The sequence below is a fragment of the Crinia signifera genome, chromosome 7 (genome assembly GCF_055691185.1).
Source record: "Crinia signifera chromosome 7, ASM5569118v1, whole genome shotgun sequence".
In the NCBI taxonomy this organism is placed as follows: domain Eukaryota; kingdom Metazoa; phylum Chordata; class Amphibia; order Anura; family Myobatrachidae; genus Crinia; species Crinia signifera.
Window position 1 is genome coordinate 194,789,091 of NC_139223.1, and position 23,377 is coordinate 194,812,467.

The 23,377-nt window shown below is 45.5% G+C and overlaps 1 protein-coding gene across 4 annotated transcripts in view; it reads left to right on the plus strand.

Moving 5' to 3' along the window:
* LOC146021018 (neurabin-1-like) overlaps positions 1–23,377 on the plus strand; it is a 92,656-nt gene that overhangs the window by 44,180 nt on the left and 25,099 nt on the right. For all 4 annotated transcript variants that reach the window (XM_083154800.1, XM_083154796.1, XM_083154798.1 and 1 more), the window contains exons 5-11: positions 759–863; positions 12,132–12,261; positions 12,406–12,561; positions 14,726–14,779; positions 16,489–16,718; positions 19,816–19,912; positions 21,656–21,830. In XM_083154800.1, the coding sequence (XP_083010926.1) occupies positions 759–863; positions 12,132–12,261; positions 12,406–12,561; positions 14,726–14,779; positions 16,489–16,718; positions 19,816–19,912; positions 21,656–21,830 (947 nt within the window). The remainder of the gene's footprint in view (positions 1–758; positions 864–12,131; positions 12,262–12,405; positions 12,562–14,725; positions 14,780–16,488; positions 16,719–19,815; positions 19,913–21,655; positions 21,831–23,377) is intronic.

The window sequence follows — 23,377 nt, forward strand, 5'->3', positions numbered from 1 at the left end:
ATTTGGGCGAAGGCTCGCTTATTAAAGCTTAAATGACCAAACAGACCTTATAAACATTGTTAATGTTTACTTAAATAAGCTCCAGCATATTCGTTTGCCCTTCACAATTGGGAACAAAATGGTAATAAAACTGGTTATGAATAGATAGGTTTAGGGGGACATCCTAGTGGCATCGGTCATTTAGCGTTACTATTAGGTCCTCTGGGTGCTTTGCTATGAGTCCCAATGCCAGCACTTATTGGGGATTATTCTTCGGGTGCACCTAAACCATAATCCGCGATAAGCAGCCAACACGTGGGTCCGGGAACATATCCCGGATCCCATGTATTCTTGTCCAATTGGATAGCGCGTTAATGGCGGCCATTTTTCATTTTTTTCACTATCTGGGAGAATGGTATACCCCTTACGGGTGCCATGCTCGTGGATTATAGGCATTTGAATACATGAGGATAAGTGTTGCAATAGGTCATCCTGTTATGCAATGATTGACAGGTAACATTTTTTGTAACTGCTGGGTAAAAGTGACCAGTACAGGACACTGTACCTACTCTTTGTGGTCAATATTGATTCTTATTACCTAATCATCAAATGTCTGTTAATGATTGAAACTGCTTCAGAGAACAGAGATGATTTGACTCTACTGGGCTAGTCAGAGATTTTAGTTTTTGAAGTGGCTGTGACCACCCCATACCTGTCCTTTTTTTATTTTTTACTTCCAGCATTTCTAACTACTTTTTCTATAACTATTTTATCCTTAGGATTCAGGTGAATGACCAAATCGTGGAAGTCGATGGTACAAGTTTAGTGGGAGTTACACAATTATTTGCAGCTACGGTACTGAAGAACACCAAAGGCGCAGTCAGGTAGGTTTATAATTAGGTGGCCATGGAGCAAAGTTTCTACTGATTGCTCTTACTTCAGCGGTAGTGGGTTTGATCTAATATGATGGTCCACTGTACTAATGAAAATCTAAAACAAAACCTGCTCCACCTGCAGTATCGGTACAATGCTCTCTGTAAAGCAGTATTCTGCTAGGCTGGCACTAAAGCTGTAATTGTACTGAAGTCATTTTTTACTGAAGTCATTTTGGAGCTACTGTATTATTTCTGTAGATTTGAGCGTTTTCATGTAAACTCCTACAAAAAGAGAATTCACTTGCAAGAACCACGAAGTATGTATTGAGTGTGGTTAGTTCATTTCATTTTCTTGCAAATTCAATAAAGTAAATAAAATACACTTTTTTGCCATGTTTGGTATATTCTTTGCTGTGAGGCGATCAATAATAGCTTCAGGAACATCAAAGCCTAATAGGGAAAAACATAATTTGTGTGCATGCTGCATAGACTACTTTGGATATTGGTGTTGAATAGGACCAGGCCAAAAAGTGTCTGCAGGGTTTGTAGGTGATTGAGCTGTGGAATTTCACTATAATCATGCTATACCAATTTGACTGTCATTTTTCAAACCCAGTATGAAGCAGGGCAGTTAGGAGTTGATTGGCTGGCTGTTAATCAATTTCCATTTTATCAGTTTTTGAAGCTTGGTATATCTGGCCCTATTGACTGTATACTGTATAATGCCCCGTATACAATTTTCTGCCTAGCCTTACATGCTGAGCGATGCAAGCTTGGGAAACAGCTTTTGAGCTTCCCGGGGGCTAGATCGCCCATACACACGTAGCGGTGTGTGTATTGGCGATCTGTACTAACTTTGTGCACATGCAGGAGATCTATTTTTGATCTTGACTGCACGCTCTTAAGATCTGAGCGGGTGATGGTGACTCGCGGTGTACACACAAAGCCATGTGTCCTTAATTTATATCTGGACAGATCGCTTGGAAAAGTGCCACAAATCGCCATGTGTGTATGCACCCTTAGGCTATTTTGGGGGGAGGAGAATCGGGACCCTTACTGGGAAACACTATTGTTAAATATTAAGCTCTGATTTAATACTTTATGATGTTGATGCTAATAGAATTTTTGTGCTTCTGAAAGCTCTGGGTTAAGCAGGGTACACACCAGGCGATACGTCGCCAGACCCGGCAAACTTGAACAACATACCATTCACAACGAGCTGCTTCTATGCCCAATATGTGTGCCAACGCCATGTCTGTGTGAGCCCTTCTGCAGGGCCGACAAATTACCTCTATAGAGATGCCATGTTGCAAAATGCTGCATGGCATCAGGCATTGCTCCATTGCCCTCTGTACAGATCTGCGAATCATCTGGGTACACACGTCATGTAGTGTGTGTATCCAGCCTTACAATGTACAGCAGTGCACCACTTCTAATGTGTCCAGAGAGTAACTATAGATCTCGCACGCTTATGCTTTTTTATGCCATTTGGCTCAAGATGCCTGGCTTCATGCCCCCCCTCTATTTTTTCTATTTTAGCCCAATTGTGCATCTAAGTTTGCATATAGTGTACTAAGCTCTTAGGGTTTCTTTTGTCACAAATGAAATCGTGTAAAGTCGTATATAATGCATAATGATCTATGGCGCGGGTCGGGTCACACCTGTGGTTTACCTTCTTACAGACTGCATACCTTTTCTTCAATTTTGCTTATAGTGTACTATATACAGTGTTTAAGATTAGTATTTTGTAGAAAAAGAAATGGCATAAAGTTGCAGTTTAAGCATAATGCGTGGCGCTGGTTACTCACACACCTGTTTTTGCCTAGATTGTGTACTAGTTACTTAATTGTGTTACTTTTTACACCGCTGTTCTACGTGTTGGATAATTCTGTGTCTTAGATTGCTTCTAGTATACTAGGTACGTAATATTAGTGTTTTGGCGCTGCTACTGTATGTCGCAAGGCCTGCAACGAGCTAAATGTGGCTGCTGGGTGTGATTTGAGAATAGGTGTTTGGCAACACATTTGTGCCGAGTCTATTAGGGTATTAGGCTGGAGACAGCAGCGATCTTCAGAATAGCAACTCCTGGTCTGGTTTCCGCTATTTTTTTAGACGGTGCCTAAAAATGGCTTCCAGCAATTGCGTAAAACATTGGTGTTCCAGCCCCAGTGACTGCAATGATACATGACCATTCTTGGCCACAAAAACCGCCACCATCTGCTTGGCCATGATCCATCATGTTTGGCCATCTGTGGTGGTGCACATTCAACTGTGGTCTGCTGGGCTGGCTGTTTGGTTTTGGGGTCTAAATGGTAGATTCAGGATTCCTAGCCACTAATGATTGCCCAAATCGAGTTTGAGCGACAACTATCAAACTTAGCCAGCATGTTGCGAAATCAAACCAACCAAGCCTCCCTGTTCTCAAGTCAGCTGACGGGGCATCAAGTGTGCAGAAACCTTGCCAAGGTTTTAGTTGAGTTTTAAGTGGATGGATCCCGAAGAGTTGCTTATCTTCTGTAACTGGGATAAGGTCACCCTGGAGTCCACCTCAAACTATGGTCTACACATCAGCAATGTTGTCCTCGGTGATGGTGGACAAAGCTTGCCCGGAGCACTCCTCCTCTTGCGTTGACTGCTTTCAGCATTGAAATTCTGCAAACCACTCAAATACTTGTTCAGGACGGTGCTTCAGCCTAAAGCAGCTTGTAGCCGATCAAATCTCCTGCTGTCGTTGACCACTCTTCCAGTGACCTCTGACTTCCATAACGAGTTTATGAAGGAGGAGAACATGCTGACTACTTCGGCGTGCTGTGCTGCTTGTGTACGGTTCTGTGCCCTGAAATTTCACAAAAACTTTTGTTCGTAGATTGCAGTTCTCAACCAGTTACATTGTGTATATTTTACCTATGTGATGCACATCCAGAAACTTATTACACACCCCTCCTATTTTGCTGCGCTAGCCTATCTATATACCTCTGGTTTCCCTGCTGAACTGGGAGGCTGGATATTTTCCTATACTAGCCTACACACCACTGAAGTGTGCCCTGTTATTTGGTGATGCATCAGTGAAGGCTGAATAAGGGCGGGGCTGCACAGCGTTCCTATTGGTCATGTGCAATTCTTATAGAACCAGCAACAACTGAACTGTACAATGGTGTTTTTATTGGATGTAACAGACTCTGTAATCTCTCCACACATTCCTGTTTACTTCCTGGGCAGAAATTCCTGACCAGGGAAATACCTTTTTCATTTAACTATCAGGTATTATGTACTTGTCACTATCCCATCAACCTGACTGTGTGTGTCCGCCCCCAAACGGAGCTCTATCTGGCACCATCTAGTGGTTGCTGGCACACCATACAGGTGAGGAGTAAAGTTAGACCCTGATTATATAGGATGATCTCTTCTATAGTACTATTATGTATAAGATATGATTGCACAATTTACTTTTGCAGCTTTTTATTGTTATAGAAATTATTCATTTTTTTCAAAGGGTTGCAAAAACCGGAGTTTACTATTTCCTTTTAGAATAATAATGTAGGTTTTATATATCGATTTGCAAACTGTGTATATTTAAGAACATTTTAAATATGGTTTAGAGCAGGCATGTCCAAACTGTGGCCCTCCAGCTGTTGTGAAACTATACATCCCAGCATGCCTTGCCATAGTTTTATAGTGTTCATTCTAGCACCTGCCATCTTTGAAAACCCATGCAGTTCCGCTTCCCTGCCTGGGGTGTCGCTGTTTGCTGTGGTCTTTCTAGCACAGGCTTGGTTTGCATATCAGTGCTGATATACAGACCACATACAGCAGACGGCGACACCCCAGGCAGGGAAGAGGAACTGCATGGGTTTTCAAAGATGGCGGGTGCTAGAATGAACACTAGTTTTAGCATTCCCTAATAGCAAAACTGTGGCAAGGCATGATGGGACTTGTAGTTTCCCAACATCTGGAGGGCCATAGTTTGTACAGGTTTAGAGGAAGTCCGAATTTTCCATTTCCCCCTCTCCATTATTTACTTAAGTTATTTATATAGTGCACACATACTGTATTCCGCAGCGCTTTACAAAGAATATTTGAACATTCACATCAGTCCCTGCCCCACTGGAGCTTACAATCTATATGCTGGCTGTATGTCTGCCATTAACTATGTCAATTTCCATTAGAAAAGTTTTTTCTCTACCATCCAATGGGATACTGGGCTTCACTACTATGGGGATTGAGACCTCCGCAGGAGAGACAGGCACATAAAAGAACTTTCAGTGTGGGTGCACTGGCTCCTCCCCTCAATCTCCCTCCACTAGTCAGTTTTGAAATGTGCCTCAGGAGAGGCAGTGCTTCTGGATGCTCCAGAGTTTTTCTACATTTATTTTTAAAGTTTGTTATTTTGGGGCGCTGTGGTGACCACACAGCTGTCCTGCTTCGTGGGTGTCAGGGGAAGGGTCAGTTCCCGACCTCTTCAGGTGCAGAGCTGACCCTGCTACAGGACAATTCGGTCCTGCGTGGGACTTGTCACCGCACAGCATTGCGCTGTGGCGAGCAAGTCTCCTAGCCGCCGCACACCCCTGACAGGTCTGAAGACTTCGGTGGTGAGTACAGGCTGGGGGTCCCACAAGGGGTCCCCGCAGCCATTTCTGATGCGGCAAGACGACGGCTAGTAATGGCGGCTCTCCAGCAGGGACCGCGTGAACACCGCGTCTGGTAACTGGCATAGGGGTGCTGCCGCTGGACCACCAGGGACACCCCTCAGGTTATAATGTATTATATATATATTTTACACCTTTATTAATGTCAGTATAAATATATAGAAGCGCCAGCTCCGTGTACAGGGGGCGGGGCTTCACTCAGAGCGGGACCAAGCTCTGCTGGGCGCGCGCTGTCACTTCCTGCTTCTTCAACACGCTGCCAGACTCCATTACAGAGGGCTCCTCACTGGCGTGGTGGATCCGGGTACTTGCAGCACGGCAGAGACAGCAGGTTTTTCATAGCGATTTAGCGCTTCTGCGCTATCTGGCTCATTAGACACTGTGTTGTTCATATCACTGTGTAAGCGTTACCAGCTCACCCAGATCTGTGAGTTCAGGTTAAGGGTGTATTTGGCTCCCCAATTGCTCTGTTTTTTCCCCACTGATTAGTTACAGACACAGCATAAAACAAGCACATAGTCTGTTTTTCATATCCAGTGGTGCGGTGTGTGCACGTGTGTGACTGCGTGGGGGTTGTGTTGTACTGCAGATTGTACAGCAGACATTGTTAGTACTGTCTCATCATGGTGAAAAAGTTCACTTGCATGGTGTGTAGCACCAAGTTTGTGCCCAAGTCACAGTCACAGGTTACTTGTGAGGCTTGTATGTCACCTCAGCCCAGCAGTGCTGACACCCAGATCAGTGGGGTGCCCCCACAGCTTGTGGGGCCATCGCAGGCAGACGAGCAGGAGCCTGCTTGGGCCTCCAACATAAAGACCTTGTTGGATTCTGTGGCTTCACAGCTTTCCACTAACACTCAGCAAACGCAGAGGGTTCAGAGGGAATTGTCCATGTTAGCTGCCAGGGTGGATATTCTTCATACCCTTAATGTACCTCCTCCTCCCGCACAGCCTCAAAAGAGGCAGGCTACTGAAATGGATCCTGACACAGATGATGACGATGAGGACATATTGGAGGAGGGTGAGGAGCAGGGTCTGCAGGAACCAGCTCCTGAGGCGGCAGTGCATGGTCCAGAGCCACTTATCAGGGCCATTAGGGATGTTTTAGATCTCCCAGTGGAGGCATCCGCAGAAGGAGATCCCTTCTTCATGACTCAGAGGAAACAGCCAGTATACTTCCCTGAGCAGGCGGAGTTAGAAACTGTTTTCAGGGCTGCATGGCAAAACCCTGATAAGAGGTTTACCCTTTCAAAGCGGTTCACAAATGCTTATCCTTTTGAACCTTTGGGCAGAAAGAAGTGGGAGGAGCCACCGGTAGTGGACTCCTCTGTCTCCCGCCTTTCTAAAAAGGTGTTGTTACCAGTCCCAGGGGTATCCACCCTTAAGGACGGGGCGGACAGAAGGCTGGAAGCTACCCTCAAGTCCATTTATACGGCTAGTGGGGCATCCCAGCGTCCAGTTTTAGCCAGCTGCTGGATGGCCAAGGCTATCATACCTGGTCAACCCAGATTCAGGAAGGGTTGTTGGGTGACATGACTGTGGCCCAGATAGGGGACAGCCTGCGTCACATTCAGGATACCGCAAAAATCCTGTGCGAGGCACAAAAGGAACTGGGCGCAATAAACGCGCGCAATTCAGCCATGGCGGTTTCAGCCAGACGGGCCTTGTGGCTGCGTCAGTGGTCTGCAGATGTAGACTCGAGTGTGGAGGGTATTCCCTTTACAGGAGAATGGCTGTTTGGCAGTGAATTAGACGGTTGGATTTCCAAAGCCACGGCAGGAAAATCTACCTTCCTTCCATCAGCCCCCACGGTTGCAAAGCGTACCTTCACAGGTGCTTCCCAGCAGTCCTTTCGTGGGAACAGGTTTCGCCCCAAGGCTAGGGGCGCCTCCAATGCCAGCAGGGGAACGAGAGGCAAGTTTAGGAAGCCTAACACCTCCAACACCCAGGACCGTCCAAATGCCGCGACTTCCTCTAAGCCTGCAGCATGACGGGGTTTTCCCGCCACGAGACTCTCTCGCGGTGGGAGCGCGATTGTTGCATTTCAGCCATGTGTGGGACGCCTCGGGTCTGGATTCCTGGGCCAGGGGTCTCATTTCTCTAGGTTACAGGCTGGAATTCGACAAACCCCCTCCCAGACGATACTTCAGGTCGGCACTTCCAGCATCCCAGGAAGATCAGGTGCTCCTTCAGGGGGCCATTACCAGGCTGCTTCAGTCTCAGGTAATTGTACCGGTGCCAGACACGGAGCAGGGCCAGGGATATTATTCCAACTTATTCCTGGTACCGAAGCCAGACGGCTCAGTAAGACCCATCCTGAATCTAAAGTCACTGAACCCCTTCCTGCGCGTGTTCAAGTTCAGGATGGAGTCCTTGCGCTCTGTGATCGCCAGCCTAGAAAGAGGGGAGTTCCTGGCCTCTATAGACGTCAAAGACGCCTATCTACACATTCCTATCTGGCCCCCACACCAAATCTATCTCAGGTTTGCCTTGGGGAACGACCATTACCAATTCCGGGCGTTACCTTTCGGCCTGTCGACAGCCCCGCGGGTTTTCACAAAGGTAATGGCGGAAATGATGTCACTACTCAGGCTCCGAAGGGTGAATGTAGTGCCATACCTGGACGACCTGCTAATAAAAGCAGGGTCGGCGGAGGCTTTAAGCAGTGCTCTCAATCTGTCCATACAGGTTCTAAGAGACCACGGGTGGATCCTGAACATGCCCAAATCATCGCTGGTTCCGACCCAGAGGATGGTTTTCTTGGGCATGATCCTGGATACATCGGAACAAAAAAGTCTTTCTGCCGATGGAAAAGGTCACTGCAATACAACAGCTGGTCAGGGAGGTCCTACAGTCACCTCTGGTACAGATCCATCTTTGCCTCCGGCTTCTAGGCAAGATGGTGGCTTCATTCGAAGCAATACAATTTGGCCGCTTCCATTCCAGGACTTTTCAATTGGATATTCTGACAAAATGGTCCGGCTCCCCCCTGCAGATGCGCAGAAGGATTGGCCTTGCAACAAGAACCAGGATCTCGCTACAGTGGTGGCTAGATTCATCCAATTTGTTGGCAGGCAGACGGTTCCAGATCCAGGACTGGATTCTGGTAACCACGGACGCCAGTCTGAGGGGCTGGGGAGCTGTGACACAGGGAGTCCGCCTACAGGGTCGATGGTCTCCACTGGAGTCGGGCCTTCATATCAACAAGCTGGAGTTGAGGGCAGTCTACTATGCCCTGTTACAGGCAGCTCCATTGTTACGGGGCAAGGCGATCCAGGTCCAGTCGGACAATGCCACCACCGTGGCCTATATAAATCGGCAGGGTGGTACCAAGAGCATGCCTTGCATGAGAGAAGCGTCAAAAATTCTGTCCTGGGCGGAACAGAATGTCCAGGCCCTGTCTGCCATTTTTATCCCGGGGGTCGACAATTGGGAGGCGGACTTCCTGAGTCGTCACGATCTTCACCCGGGAGAGTGGGGCCTTCACACTCAAGTGTTCGATGCCATAGCGGATCTGTGGGGGCTCCCTCAGATCGACCTGATGGCTTCACGATTGAACCACAAGGTAGCAATGTACTGTGCACGGACCAGAGACCCAGGGGCGATAGCGGTGGACGCTCTCACCTGGACCTGGGATTTCCAGTTGGTGTACCTCTTCCCACCTCTCCCATTGTTGGCTCGGGTGCTAAAGCGGCTCCGGCATCAGGAGACGGAGGCCATACTGGTGGCACCAGACTGGCCAAGAAGGGCCTGGTACGGGGACATTCAGGCCATGCTAGTGGAAGACCCGTGGCGTCTGCCCCTAAGAGAAGACCTGCTCCTCCAGGGCCCGTTAGTCTTCCAGGACTTACAGCGGCTACGTTTAACGGCCTGGAGGTTGAGCGGCAGATCTTAGCCCACAAGGGTCTCCATCCCTCTGTCGTCACTACAATGATAAAAGCCAGGAAGCCGGTGACGGCGTCTCATTATCATGTAATATGGCGCAGATATATTGCCTGGTGTGAGAAGAATGACTTGCCTCCGGCCAGTTTTCGATTAAACAGTCTGCTACGTTTCCTTCAGGCTGGCTTGGATAAGGGACTCAGATTGGGTTCCTTAAAGGTCCAAATCTCCGCACTATCTGTGTTTTTCCAGAAAAAGATTGCGGCCTTGCCGGAAGTGCAAACCTTCTTACAGGGGGTGCTGAGGATTCAGCCCCCCTTTGTGCCTCCCACTGCACCATGGGATTTGGAAGTAGTTCTTACTTTCTTAAAATCAGCCCGGTTTGTTCCACTGGAGGAGTCTGAGCTGCGACACCTCACTTGGAAGACTGTTGTTCTGCTGGCTCTAGCTTCGGCCAGGAGGGTGTCCGAGCTCGGGGCCTTATCTTGTCGGAGCCCTTACCTTGTGTTCCACAACGATAGGGCGGAACTCAGGACTAGACCACAATTCCTTCCAAAGGTGGTGTCAGGGTTCCACCTAAACCAACCTATTGTGGTTCCTTCTAGCGCGACACACCCAGATATACCAGATACCTTGGATGTGGTCCTCACCCTTAAGGGGTATGTCAAGCGCACAGCTAGGATCCGTAAGACGGACAGCCTGTTTGTGCTTTATGATGCGCAGAAGAAGGGTTTACCTGCTTCAACGCGTACCATTGCCAGGTGGATAAGATGTACTATCCAGCAGGCTTATGCATCAGCTGGTTTGTCGCTTCCTTTTTCAGTAAAGGCTCATTCAACCATGTCGGTAGGTACCTCTTGGGCGGCTGCTCGAGGGGTGTCGGCAATGCAGCTCTGCAGGGCCGCAACTTGGTCAGGGCAACACACATTTGTGAAGTTCTACAAGTTTGACACCCTGGCCAGGGAGGATTCCCAGTTCGGGAATGCGGTTCTACAGCAGAATCCGCACGTTCCCACCCGTTCTGGTAGCTTTGGGACCTCCCCATAGTAGTGAAGCCCAGTATCCCATTGGACGGTAGAGAAAATAGGATTTTGGGTACCTACCGGTAAATCCTTTTCTCGTAGTCCATATGGGATACTGGGAGCCCGCCTCAGTGCGGCTTTTTCTGCTGTCAGATCCTACTTCATTGTTAGGCTTATTGCCTTGTTTTCTATAGGATAAATATGACTATAGATTTGTTCTAGTTACAGGTGTCCTCTTAAGTTGTTAGGATTCACCTCTTTTATATGTTTTTTGTTCGTTTGGGTGTGCTGGATGAATCTCACCACAATACATTATCACATACTCCTCACATGCTCTCCTTCGGCACAGTTTTTGCATTAACTGACTAGTGGAGGGAGATTGAGGGGAGGAGCCAGTGCACCCACACTGAAAGTTCTTTTATGTGCCTGTCTCTCCTGCGGAGGTCTCAATCCCCATAGTAGTGAAGCCCAGTATCCCATATGGACTACGAGAAAAGGATTTACCGGTAGGTACCCAAAATCCTATTTTTTTTTCTGAGAATCCAGTCCTTCGCTATGTTAAAGAACTTGGGTGATCTTATACAACCTTGCTTGATGCCATATGAGATTCCGGATGGTTGTGACATTTGGCCTTAATATATAACGTTGATCCTTTTGTTGTGACAGCTTAAAGTAAAAAAAGAACTAAAATATAAAAATGTGGTCACTGTATCCTCGACGGGCCTAAATTCAGCTTGTTCTCTGCTGTTGCTTTAATCTGTTGTTAGTAGTCCGGAGTTCATTATAATCATTTGTTGGTGATATGATACCTCTAGGTAAACTTTTTGTATGAATGGGATTTAGGGCATGTTTGAAGTCTTCTAGAACACAGGAGTCTTTCCAGGCAATTGCTTATGTCTCTAAGTTGGTTTCGTTTCCTCCTGCTTTTAAAGCTTCTGCTGGGATGTTCTCGGTGCCTACTGCTTTTCCACTCATCCGCTTTATAATTGCATGTTTAATTTGGTCTGCATTTGGGTGGGTTAGCCGTTATGTCACTATGATATTGAGGGTCATTGTTTTCCAGTAACTAGGGGGTCTAAGTTTTCAGGCCTGGGGCAATTTAATAGGTGCTTAAACTGTCCTTGCCATCTTTCAAGTTTGCCGCTCATTAAGTGTAATTTTTTCCATTTACATCTTTGGAGGTTCTAAGTTTTCCATTGTAGCAATATGAGAACTATGCTAGCCAGGAATCGTGTTTTCTAATGGCCTCTTCCATTTCTACCTCAATAAAACACTTATTCTGTCAAATGAAGTTGATGTCATCACGTGCCTGGGATACTACAGCTGGTGTCAGATGTGGGCCCTATAATCAAACATATGTGGCCCCAAATTGGCTGAGATTCCGATCCTACAAAACAGGATTTTTGGGTGTCTTCTTTATGTGGGTGGAAGATGATGACCTGCGAGTCCGATAACCAGGATTCCTACTATGGTGGCAGCCCGCTTGTGTGGCTGAATTGGGTGGTAATCGTGGCTCTTGGGCTGAGCATGGGTGTTCTGTGTTTCAGAGATTTAAAGTGCTGCAGGCTCCTCCCCTTCTGCATCCCATCATGCTTCAGTTTGTTTTAGGTGCCCACAGAAGTGGGATTTAAAAAGTGTTTAAATGTATTTGACACCTCTTTGTAATGTTGAGCAATCTGTCTTGAACAAAAGATTTTTTTTACTATGTTTTGTTTGTTGTGCATTTAGATTCCTAATTGGGCGAGAGAAGCCGGGGGCGCAGAGCGAGGTGGCCCGACTCATCAGCGAGACTCTAGAGCAAGAGCGATGCCAGCAGCAGATGTATGAGCAGCACTACTCGGAGGGCAGCACTGGGCAGGTAGGGAAACCTTCAATGCATTTCCTCATTGATTCCCTCGTCTATTTTTTTGTGTGTGTCCACACTTTTACTATAGATCACTGCTTTACCTAACACCTGGATGTTTACTTATGTACTTTCTATGATTGTCCGCTGTTCCTACAGGAAGATGATTCTGAAGATGACGATGATGAAGATGATGAGTATAATCTAGAGCCACTACATGGGAATTCTGTTGAAGTGTTTGAGCTGTCGGAAAGCGACGACCTACATTTCCCGATGGATATGGATGCATCTCAGCTGCCACTCAAGTTTAAAGAGGTAGCTTGTTGGCTTGGTCACAATTTTTGGGTGTGGATCAGAGGGTCAACAAGGTCTAGGTGGACATGACCAAGGCTGACGTGAGGTTTTTTTGGTACACAGACCCCCAATTTGTGTTCTCATACCCCCATGGTGCCTCACTATGCTCGGCACACTTTACCTTTCTCAAACGTAGTCTGCTTGGATCGTACAGCAAAAAAAAAAAGTACAAAGAAAATAACATTTAAAACTCATGTCGACCGTTGGCTTCTGTCCATGTTGACCAATAGCGGTCATCACGTCAACCAGAACCAACCATTTTTAATAGAATTTTTAGACATAATGATTTTCCTATTTGGTTTGCCTGACTCTAATGTTGAGCAATGACTGCAGGAAAGTATTATCACTTAGTTTAGGTTCGCTTTGTTTTATGAGGTCTCCTGTGCATAATGCCTTTATCAGTTCGGGCAGCAGTGTTGGTGATGTCATTGTGGTGTGATAAACCTCTTGTCATACCAATAGCCTGGAGACGTGGCCTAAGGTGGGGAGAGGTTTTCAGTTGTCTTGAAGTCTGTGTGAGATTGTTATGCAGACTACAGTCGGCGCAATTTCAGGGCATTTTTAGATCACTTAGAAATTGCCCCATCATCACTAACACCGGGCGATTTAATATGCAACATGCTGGATATTAATCGTTCAGGGCCAGTGTTCTCACCGGAGAACACTGGCCCTGACGGATCGCTCAGCACACAGCGCTGACACATCACTGTATGCTGAGCAATCTCCCCGTGTGGAGGGCCCCATTAGTTAACACATTTGTATACTAGGAGGTATATTTATTAACTGTCAATTTTAATCAATTTCAGCTTCCAGGGTTAAAACACATCACTAACATTTTAAAAATGAATATATATATAAAAAAGTCATTTAAATGTTTGTTTTAACCATAAAAGCCCAACACACGATTACATTAATCCTTTAGTAAACCTGCCCCTAGTAAACAAATTCCTTGTATATTATAGTAATAGTTTACCTGATCGATGGGGCTATAGAACATATATATGACCTGGAGAATGCAGCACGACAGACCACTAGTAATTACTTGCAGTGTATTCCCAGGAGTATCGGTCACCCATATAATAATGTATACGGCACTGACAGGTCCCAGCATTCTGCAGGTGTGGTATATAGTCCCGACAGTCATTAGCCCGATGTCGGGATCCTGACTGGCCGGACTCACACAGCGGGGCAAGCGCAACAAAGCCCCTTGCGGGCTCGCCACCTATTCTAGTCTCCCTCTATGGTGGTCGTGGACCACCACGAGGGAGAATTGCCGGTGACTGTTGGGATCCCGACTGTCGAAACTGTCTGGCACCCGCATTCTGCAGCAGGTTTGATTTCTTCCTTAGCAGAAATGACAGTAGTTTAGCTTTTTCAATGGTTTAAGACTATTACAAGGGTTAGGAAAATACTGGCTGCTTTTGCGTGTTCCTTGAACTCCATGTGCTTCATAAACAGTTTGATCATCCACACACAAATAGGTACATTTAGCTAAGCTTCTAAAAATGAAGAGGTGGTGTTGCCCATAACAACCAATCAGATTCTCTCTCATTTTCTAGGATGCAATAGAGAACAATAGACCATATCTGATTGGTTGCTAAGGCTAACATCACATCTTTTCAGTTTTAGAAGCTTTAGTAAATTTACCCTCATAGATTCTATGTAAGAAGTCGAACACTGCTCTTAAAATCTATGGGGGGTTTTCAAGTGTTTTGCGCATCAGCGCCCACTAGATGGCGCCCAGTTGAGCAGTTCAAGTGGTGTTCTGATGTCGTTGCTCTTTAAGTTTTTTTGTTTTTTTTTGAGTGGCTGGTGACTAGTCTGTAATCGGTCTTCAGCTTGCCACCGGTCTAGTAACTGGTATAATATCTGAGTCGTGTTATTTGTTAACCTTTTACAGTTTCTTTTTTGTATTACTTCCTCTGGTTAAACCAGTGGATGGGGCTGGTAGGCCGTGTTCTTTAGCATAATACTTTATTATAAGGAATTGGGAAAACAGTACGTGACCATGCTGATCTCTACCTCTAGTTTTTGTCTGCTTTTATTTTATTGATTTCTATTTACAGACTTAAACAAAAAGGTTTTGTGTATTTGTCAATATGTATATTTTTTTCTCTCCCACCAGCTTCAGCTGAAGCACGCTGTCACCACGGCGGAGGTGAACCAGCTGAAAGACCGGGTAAGTCTGCAGCTCTGTCTGGGAGAGATGTACTAATGGAGCCTACACAACTAGCAATTAAGGGGTATTTTCTAAGCATTCTCAGTAGATCGCTTGGAAAATGCCCCTACATCACTCTGTGTGTGGAGGTGTATCGCTACGTGTGTAGGCCCCATACACCTTGGAGAGGGATAAAGGGTACTTGTTTCCTAGAATGGCGCCCACGATTTCCATCGCATCCCCCTTGAATATAGCGGCATGCGATGCGATTTAATTGTACAAGCACCCATGCCATGAGATGTGATGGGTGCTTACAATGAGATGTAACCCCCAGTATCCACGCCATCCCGAAGCGTGGCTTGCACAGCGGCGGTACGCGTCCTCCGACCTTTTCATACCCCCACTATCCACGTTGGCGTGGAGTTGATTCTAGATAGTGTAGCGAGCGCAGCGAGCCAGAAGCTTGGCGAGCGAATGTGGAATACGAGCCCGAAGCATGGCGAGCGAACGCGGAATACGAGCCCGAAGCGTGGCGAGCAAACGCGGAATACGAGCCCGAAGCTCGCCACGGAATACGAGCACGCTTCGGGATGCCATGGATACTTGGGGGTTACATCTCATTGTAAGCACCCATCACATCTCATGGCATGGGTGCTTGTACAATTAAAAATTGCATCCCATTTGCCGGCATGCGATGCTATGCGATATTAAATTGTACAAGCATCGCACGCAGCGGACCCCACTAAATAAGGTACACGATGCCATGCTAGGAAACAAGTACCGGATAAAGTATCAGCCAATCGGCTTCTAACTGACATATTACTGGCTTTGTTTGAAGAATGGCAGTCAAGAGCTTTTTTAAAGTTCTACATTTTCTTTGGAATGGTGTTGCTTATATACAGAGGGCAGCGCAGTAATAGCTACAACAGGAGGCTTACCAGATATGATGTAACTGTGGTTTGCCAGCCATGTGGAAGCCTGTTCACAACTTTCATTTAGCAGCTTAGTAGCATTAAGTTTTGAGACAGTTGTAATGCAAATGAGTTATGTTGTGAATACAATATATAAAGCATAAATCATTCTAGCCAGGAAATGCTTCATGATGCTGTACTCTAAAATGTAAACACTGCTATATGAAACATGAAGGTGCAATGCATGAACCGGCTGCAATAGCTATACAAGTGTTCATGTAGGACAGAAAAAATATATAGAAGGGTATTCTTGCTGTGACAACCCTTTTCTTCGTTTTCTGGTGAAATATCACTCTGTTCAAAGCATTTTCGTTACCCAGGAGGCTGCAAGTGAATAGTCTGTACATTGCATAGCAGGGCATGCAAGCTGTGGTGTATATCACACGGGAAAATAATTCTGTATGAAATAATCGATGCTGGGGATTTCAGGATGTGTGTGTGTGTGTGTGTGTGTGTATACTGCGTTCATCAGACTTTTTTATCTTGATTAACGAAATCTGTTTTTCAAGTATATCGTAGCTACAAGTAGTTACTGGCTAAATGCGATACTTTGCCTATTGCAGTATTGTTGCCATTTCCTGGGTTCAGTACTTCTATAAACATGACAAGGTCCTAGAAAAGGCAATGTCCCAAGATCCTGTACATTTGTTTTAGGGAAAACATGGTCATAGGAAACCCATCCAATTTGAATGTCATTATTCTATGATGTCCATTTTAAACTTGATGTCATAACTGTCCTTTTATTCTTCATGTTTAAAGATAAAGGCTGCAGAGGCTGAAAAACTGGACTGGGAAACCAACCGTCTGAAGTATCTGCAATCCGTGGATGAAAACAAGGAGAAGATTAAGAAATTAGAGACCTACTGGCTGGAGGCTCAGGCACTGTGTAAAACAGTCAACGAGCATCTGAAAGAAACCCAGGAACAGTACGACACACTAGAGAAGAAATATACCAAGGCCAAGAAGTTACTCAAAGAATTTCAGCTAAAGTATGCTTCGCCTTTCCATATAATCATGTGATGCACAAACCGCTTGTGACCTGTTTATCCCTTCTATTCCCAATGAGAGCAAATATGTACACTACTGTACAAAAGATTCAGGCAGGTGTGGAAAAAATTGCTGCAAAGTAAGAATCCTTTTGAAAGTAGAAGTGTTAATAGTTTTTTATTTAGTAAATGCAAAGTGAATAAACAGATGAGAAACTTAGATCAAATCAATATTTGGTGTGACCACACTTTGCCTTCAAAACAGCCTCAGATCTTCTACATACACATGTGAAGAGCTAGGGAGATTGGTAAATCATACACCTGACTATAATCCAACAAGCATACCAAACAGGCAATAATAATGATCGTTTTCATATGCAGGATGAAACCTGTTATTAACTGAAACAGCTGCGTAGGAGGCTTAAAACTAGGCAAGGAACAGCCAAATTCTGCTACATGAGGTTGTGGAAGATCGGGACAGGTCATACGCCATGGCAAGAAATGATGGTTATACTGCATCAACAAGGTCTCTCCCAGGCAAAAACCTCAGCAGACTGGGGTGAAGGTGTTTCCCCCCTGCCGAGTTCACTCAAAAACTGCATGCATGTATACCTAGAAGAACTAATGCTCTTTTGAAGGCTAAGCATGGACACCGCAAAGATTGATGGGATTTCAAATTCAAATTGATCTTTGCATTGCATTAATTGAGGCAGATAAACCAATGATCCATAGACGCGGTGCAGATCGCTTAGTACAAAGTGATGCACCAGTGATGTGACCTGGCATGGCCAGTGGTGTCTGGGGATAGAACACTGGGGTGCCTATACCCGGAGCATTCAGGGCTCAATCTATCTAGTCAGATATCTTAGAAATAGGGCTAAAATGTGTGTATGCTGCATATCACTTTTTTTTAACGCAATATTACTTTGCAGCATCTGCCTAAAACATTTGCACAATACTGAGAGTTTGGATATTTTATGCCATCTTTTGCTGAATTGTGTATAGCGCACTGACGCACGTTCTTATGTTCTCAGGAGCATCTAAGCTGATCTATATTTATCCGCGTTCGGCCCTATAAACCCCTATCTGCGCACACAGAACTGTGTTCAGCGTACAGGCTGAAGCCTTTGTGAGTAATGGCGCCTTTTTATAGTGCGTTGGAAGTGGGATGACAGCACTTAGTGTTACATTTCCTGAAACTGAAAGCCATTAACCCAGTTCAAGGCTCGTCTTTCTCCCCCTCATAACTCGCATCATTCATAATTTAAAAGGCTGGAAAAAAATAAACTGAAAAGTAAGTTGCGCATCAATAGAGTAGAAAGTAGAATTCTGTTATTCATGCTTGTGACCTGTCCCTGTCCTAGTCTGGGACTTGTTTCTTTCAGTCTCTATTCATATATATTGTTGCACGATACTTGTCTTCTGCTCTGATGTATGCTTCTCTATGGCAGTTCACCAGGGCGGAAATATATCACACCATCTAGAGATTGGAGAAGGTGCTCAGATCAACCAATCTGCTTCTAGATTGCATTCTATAAAATGTTAAGTAGAAGCTGATTGGTTGCTGTAGCCACCTGTCCGCTTGTGCAGGCTTAGACTATTACCCAGTCATCTACTTCAGGTCTCTCCACCACATCTCCTCCCACAAATTCCTCTCTGTACTCTGTGTAGGAGTGTCAATTGCACCTATCATGGGGTGCAAGGTAAAATAGGTGGTGGGATTTCCAGGCCATTCTGAAAACCTAATATACCTAACCTAAATATCTGAATGACAGTTTGTCAGTTTTCCAGCATTTCGAAGCAAATGGTCAACTGTCATTTTGCTCTCATCCATTACCAGATTTTTGTTCCAACCAGCCAGATCGGACAATAAATCTGTAGATGTATGACCAGCTTTAGGGGGGTATTCAATGTCAGGGGCATGGCTGTCGAGCAAGCTCGACAGCCGTGCCCCTGTCCCGTTCTCGTTTTGCTCGCCTGGAGCTCGGCAGTCGGGATTCAATGTCCCGGCCGCCGAGCGGCGAGAAGGGGGCATGGCCACGAGTTGATGACGAAAATAGACGAGCTCCGGCCAGGAGCTCGCCTATTTCCGGCTTTTCTCGGCAGAACGAGCCCGACAGCTTGTGATGTCGGGCTCGTTTTGCGCAAAACCCCTGTTCAATGCTGTCGGGGAAGACCGCATTGAATAGGGCCCCGCAGCCATCTCCCCCGTCGGTAGATGGCTGCGTGTGCATGACAAAGATTGAATACCCCCCTTAGTCTGAGTCGTCTTAGGATGTACCAGGAGACTTCTGGTTTTATAAGCTCCATTGTGTATCTGTGTGTGACTGAATCTGTATACGAAACGCAACAGAACTTGGCCATGGGAAACCGCTGCAGACGCTACATTGTAGCACTATATCTTATGGATAGACAAGTGTTGCATATTAAATGTATCAGCAGTCTCCTGGTGCATCCTAGATGCATTGGGTTGAGGGGGGGGGGGGGGGTGGGAAGATGCGTTTTCAGCAAAAAAACTGTCTCTCAAAACCTGGTTCGCCGAGTGGAGCAGTTTGGCGCTACTGCAGCAGTCATGTAGAAGGGCTCATCTGTAGACTTTGGCCAACAATCCGTATTTTACAGTCTTCCTTTGTGTAGGACCATAGGCAGACAAATCCTTCAGGGATGGCAATTGTTACAGAGTGCGTCTCTGTCCAGCACATACACAGAATAGCGCTTATAGTGGCAGAACAGACTCTTGGGGACAGTTTACAGGTTTAATCTCTAATGTAAATGGGATGAGTGAGTCTTCAAAGGTGGGTTTATGTACTGTAACCCATGATTTAGTCATTGAGGAACACACCGTATTGTATTTAAAATGATTAATTTATCTCTGCCACCCTAGTAACTGCTTCAGTGTCCTCTCCCGATGCAATTATATTTATGTACCATGTACGTGTCCTAAATTGCCTTGTAAATCATTATTTTTCTATTTTCTCATTTATGTATTGTTAGGCGCTGTGAAACACTTGCGGCACCATATAAATCAACCATAGTAATAACCAATGACTAATTCTGTCATGAGATTGTTTAGTAGCATTATTGTGCTTTTCTTTTCTAGGGAAATAGAATTTGAAAAAAAAGAGGAGACTCACAAGGAACTTTTAAAAGAAAAAGACCGGCGACATACGGAACAAATGAATCAGCTCAACGCCAGGGTAAGCCACTCTTATTGCGCTAGGTGCTCAGATTTTGTGTTGAATCCTCAAGCTTAGATTTTGGATCATTGGTCTACAATGAGCTCTTAAGATAGTGATCCCAACTATAAGGAAGAGTAATTGCATCATAAAGTACATACAAGCCATGCGGGTGTACCCAGTCTGATTAGCTGCAGTGTGTGAGCATTCTTCCAATGGCTATAATTAGGCAACCCAAAGGTAAATATGTGAAATAGCATTTACCGCTGCTAATTGGTTATCGGCCTTTGTGGAAATTACCTAGAAATAAAACATTTTTGGAAATACTTGACATGCAGGCTGCAAGATTATATTTAAATAAATGAAAGAATTAAAATTAAGATATTTGTCAGATTTGACCACTTTTCATCCGATTCAGACGGATCGGGCCGAGATATCGGATGAAATGTGGCCAGATCGGATGTGTTTGATATCTGATCAGATGCGTGGTCCCGTGCACGTTGGTGGTCTGTCCTGCTCGGGCTCCGACTCGGCTGGCCTCCCGGCAGTATGGCGCAGTATTACATGTGGCATATCCCATCCAATCCTGCCTTCCAGGAATGTCCCGGGCGGCTCAAGGGGATCCGCTGCGACTTCTCGGAGGGCAATAATGTATGGTCACCTTTTTAGTATGGAGTATTTTTGCTAAAAGCACTGCTGGTGACCTCTGTACCAGCACTACTGAAGACATGACATGGACCTGGCACTACTGGGGACATCAGTAACTGGCACTACTGGGGACATGACATGTAACTGGCACTAAATATCTGCAAGAAAATCATTGCTCGGCATTTAAATTCCGTATCTAAGATAGTACACAGACTTTGTTTCATGTTTTGAAACCTTGTTTTATGCACAAAATGTATTTGCGTGTATTTCATGTGGTTGATGTGTTTATACAACATAAATGCAAGATACTTTAAGATACATCATTGAAATATAAAAATATTCAGAAATACGAAATAATCAGTTATCCAAAATTCTTCTGGTCCCCGAGCATTTTGGATAAGGGATGCTCAACCTGTATAACATTCAACTTATTATGCAGATACAGCCGGAGTCACACACTAAATACAGGCAGGTCACCTATTTTAGTCGTCAGTAGCTGCTTGTGCGTCGCGCCATGTTACGACTAGAAGGCCTGTCTAACTCGAGAGACTAGAAGTTCGTGAACACGTCTGTAGGACTGGAGCAAAAGCTAAACGAGATGGGGATAGTACAGGTGCCTGAATGCATACAGCTCTGCAGGAAGAGTTGTACGCCTACATATTGCCTTCATGGTCCTTTTAAATTGTGTAGACGATAAATGTGTTCTTAGATGAGATCTATTATTGTTTTTTCTCCTGTAACTGTAGCGTCTTTGGAACTGTTGATGGGAATTTAAAATCGTCCAAATGCAGCAGTTGTGTAGGCGGAAGTGTTATCAACTTAAACCTCTTCGCGAAGATGAGGATGGTGCTTTTAAAATATATTTAAAACCATTGAAATCATTCCTGGCAGCCTTTAAATAGTCATAATTACATACGCCTCTTGGCTATTGGATTAGGTGGAATTTGTACTTTTATTAAAATAGCATCTGACAGGAGATAGTGTCTTGCATAAGACTTAATGAGGAAACTTTGCAGAGAATTCATGAGAATACTGTATGTCATTGCACTGTATCGGTGTACACGTCACCAGACGTGGGATGCCCAGATAACCAGACTCTGCTCTTTCCTTTACCAGATCTTAGCTCTGGAGAACAAACTTTGTGCGTATGAGGGGACGATTCATGTGATCCCCAACAATAAACATAAGGAGGTGAATGAGGAAGGTGTCGAATCTTCGCAGACCGCTGCAGAGAAAACTTCAGAAGATCTGGAAACTGAAAGATCCGCACTTCTCGATTGTTCCCTATACGGTAAAACTAAATAACATTATATAGGCCCAAGTCTTAAAATAGTTGCTAACATGAACAGGGATGCTCCATTATACATATGCCCCACACCTGGATGCTCATTATACATATGCCCCACACATGATGCCCATTATGCAAACGTCCCACAGCGTGACGCTCCATTAAACATATGCCACACACATGATGCCCATTAAACATATGCCACGAACATGATGCTCCATTAAACATATGCCACACACCGTGATGCTCCATTAAACATATGCCACACACCGTGATGCTCCATTAAACATATGCCACACACCGTGATGCTCCATTAAACATATGCCACACACCGTGATGCTCCATTAAACATATGCCACACACCGTGATGCTCCATTAAACATATGCCACACACCGTGATGCTCCATTATACATATGCCACACACCGTGATGCCCATTCTACATATGCCCATTATACATATGCCCCACACATGATGCCCCATTATACATATGCCCATTATACATATGCCACACACATGATGCCCATTGTACATATGCCACACATGATGCCCATTGTACATATGCCTTACACATGATGCCCATTGTACATATGCCCCACACATGATGCCCCACACATGATGCCCATTATACATATGCCCCAAACATGATGCCCATTATACATATGTCCCACACATGATGCCCATTATACAGCAGTGAAAGCTGTATGCGGATGGGAGTCACAGGCAAATGCGCACTGAGAATTTAAAAAAAACAGCAAAGTGACAGTTACCAGCTACAGGAGGTGGTGGCGCCAACGGCATGGGGGTGAAGGCGTGTAATCTCCTGCTGGGAAGTCACCTCACGCCGCACGATCGTGGAGCGGCAGGAAGTCACTTTCTGACCTCCTGCTTTCAAGCGAGGAACCAATACACACCGGCAGGAGGTTATTATCATGCGCATTTGACCTCCTGCCGCAAAGTGACGCCGCGAGCTACCGCATAACACCCGGAGAGCTACCCGTCGCTCGTGAGCGACAGGTTGGCGATCCCTGCTCTAGTCTAATACATCCAAACTAATGATGGGCAGTGTCGGTTTTGTGTCGTCATGTGTGAGCCTGCATGCATCCTCCCAACACAGCCTAATTCCTGTGGGACAGTCTCTCATATGTTAGGCCTGGTAGAACCTAATACAGCCAACAATTGTGGTGATGGTCGGCCCGATTTCCCCTCTCCACACCAGAATGCTGGTACACACTAAGCACGGTAATGAACAATGGAACAACTTCTCGTTCTGCCCTTCATAATGCTGTGCCAGGTGGCAAGTAATGTGTTCCAGTTGGGAAACGGCAGAGCTAAGATGTTGCATGCAACCCTCGGTAGCGTACATTCACAGATACACCTTAGACTATCAATACAATTTGCCATCCGCTACGTCAAATTGTGCCAATATCGTCTTAAGCAGTGGCGGTTTTTACCTATGGGTTGCAGGGCTGCAGCCCCTTCAGGTAAAATCCACCACTGTGTGAAGCCAGATGCAGTCTGTGAGACTGCACTGGCTTCACTGTGACTAGC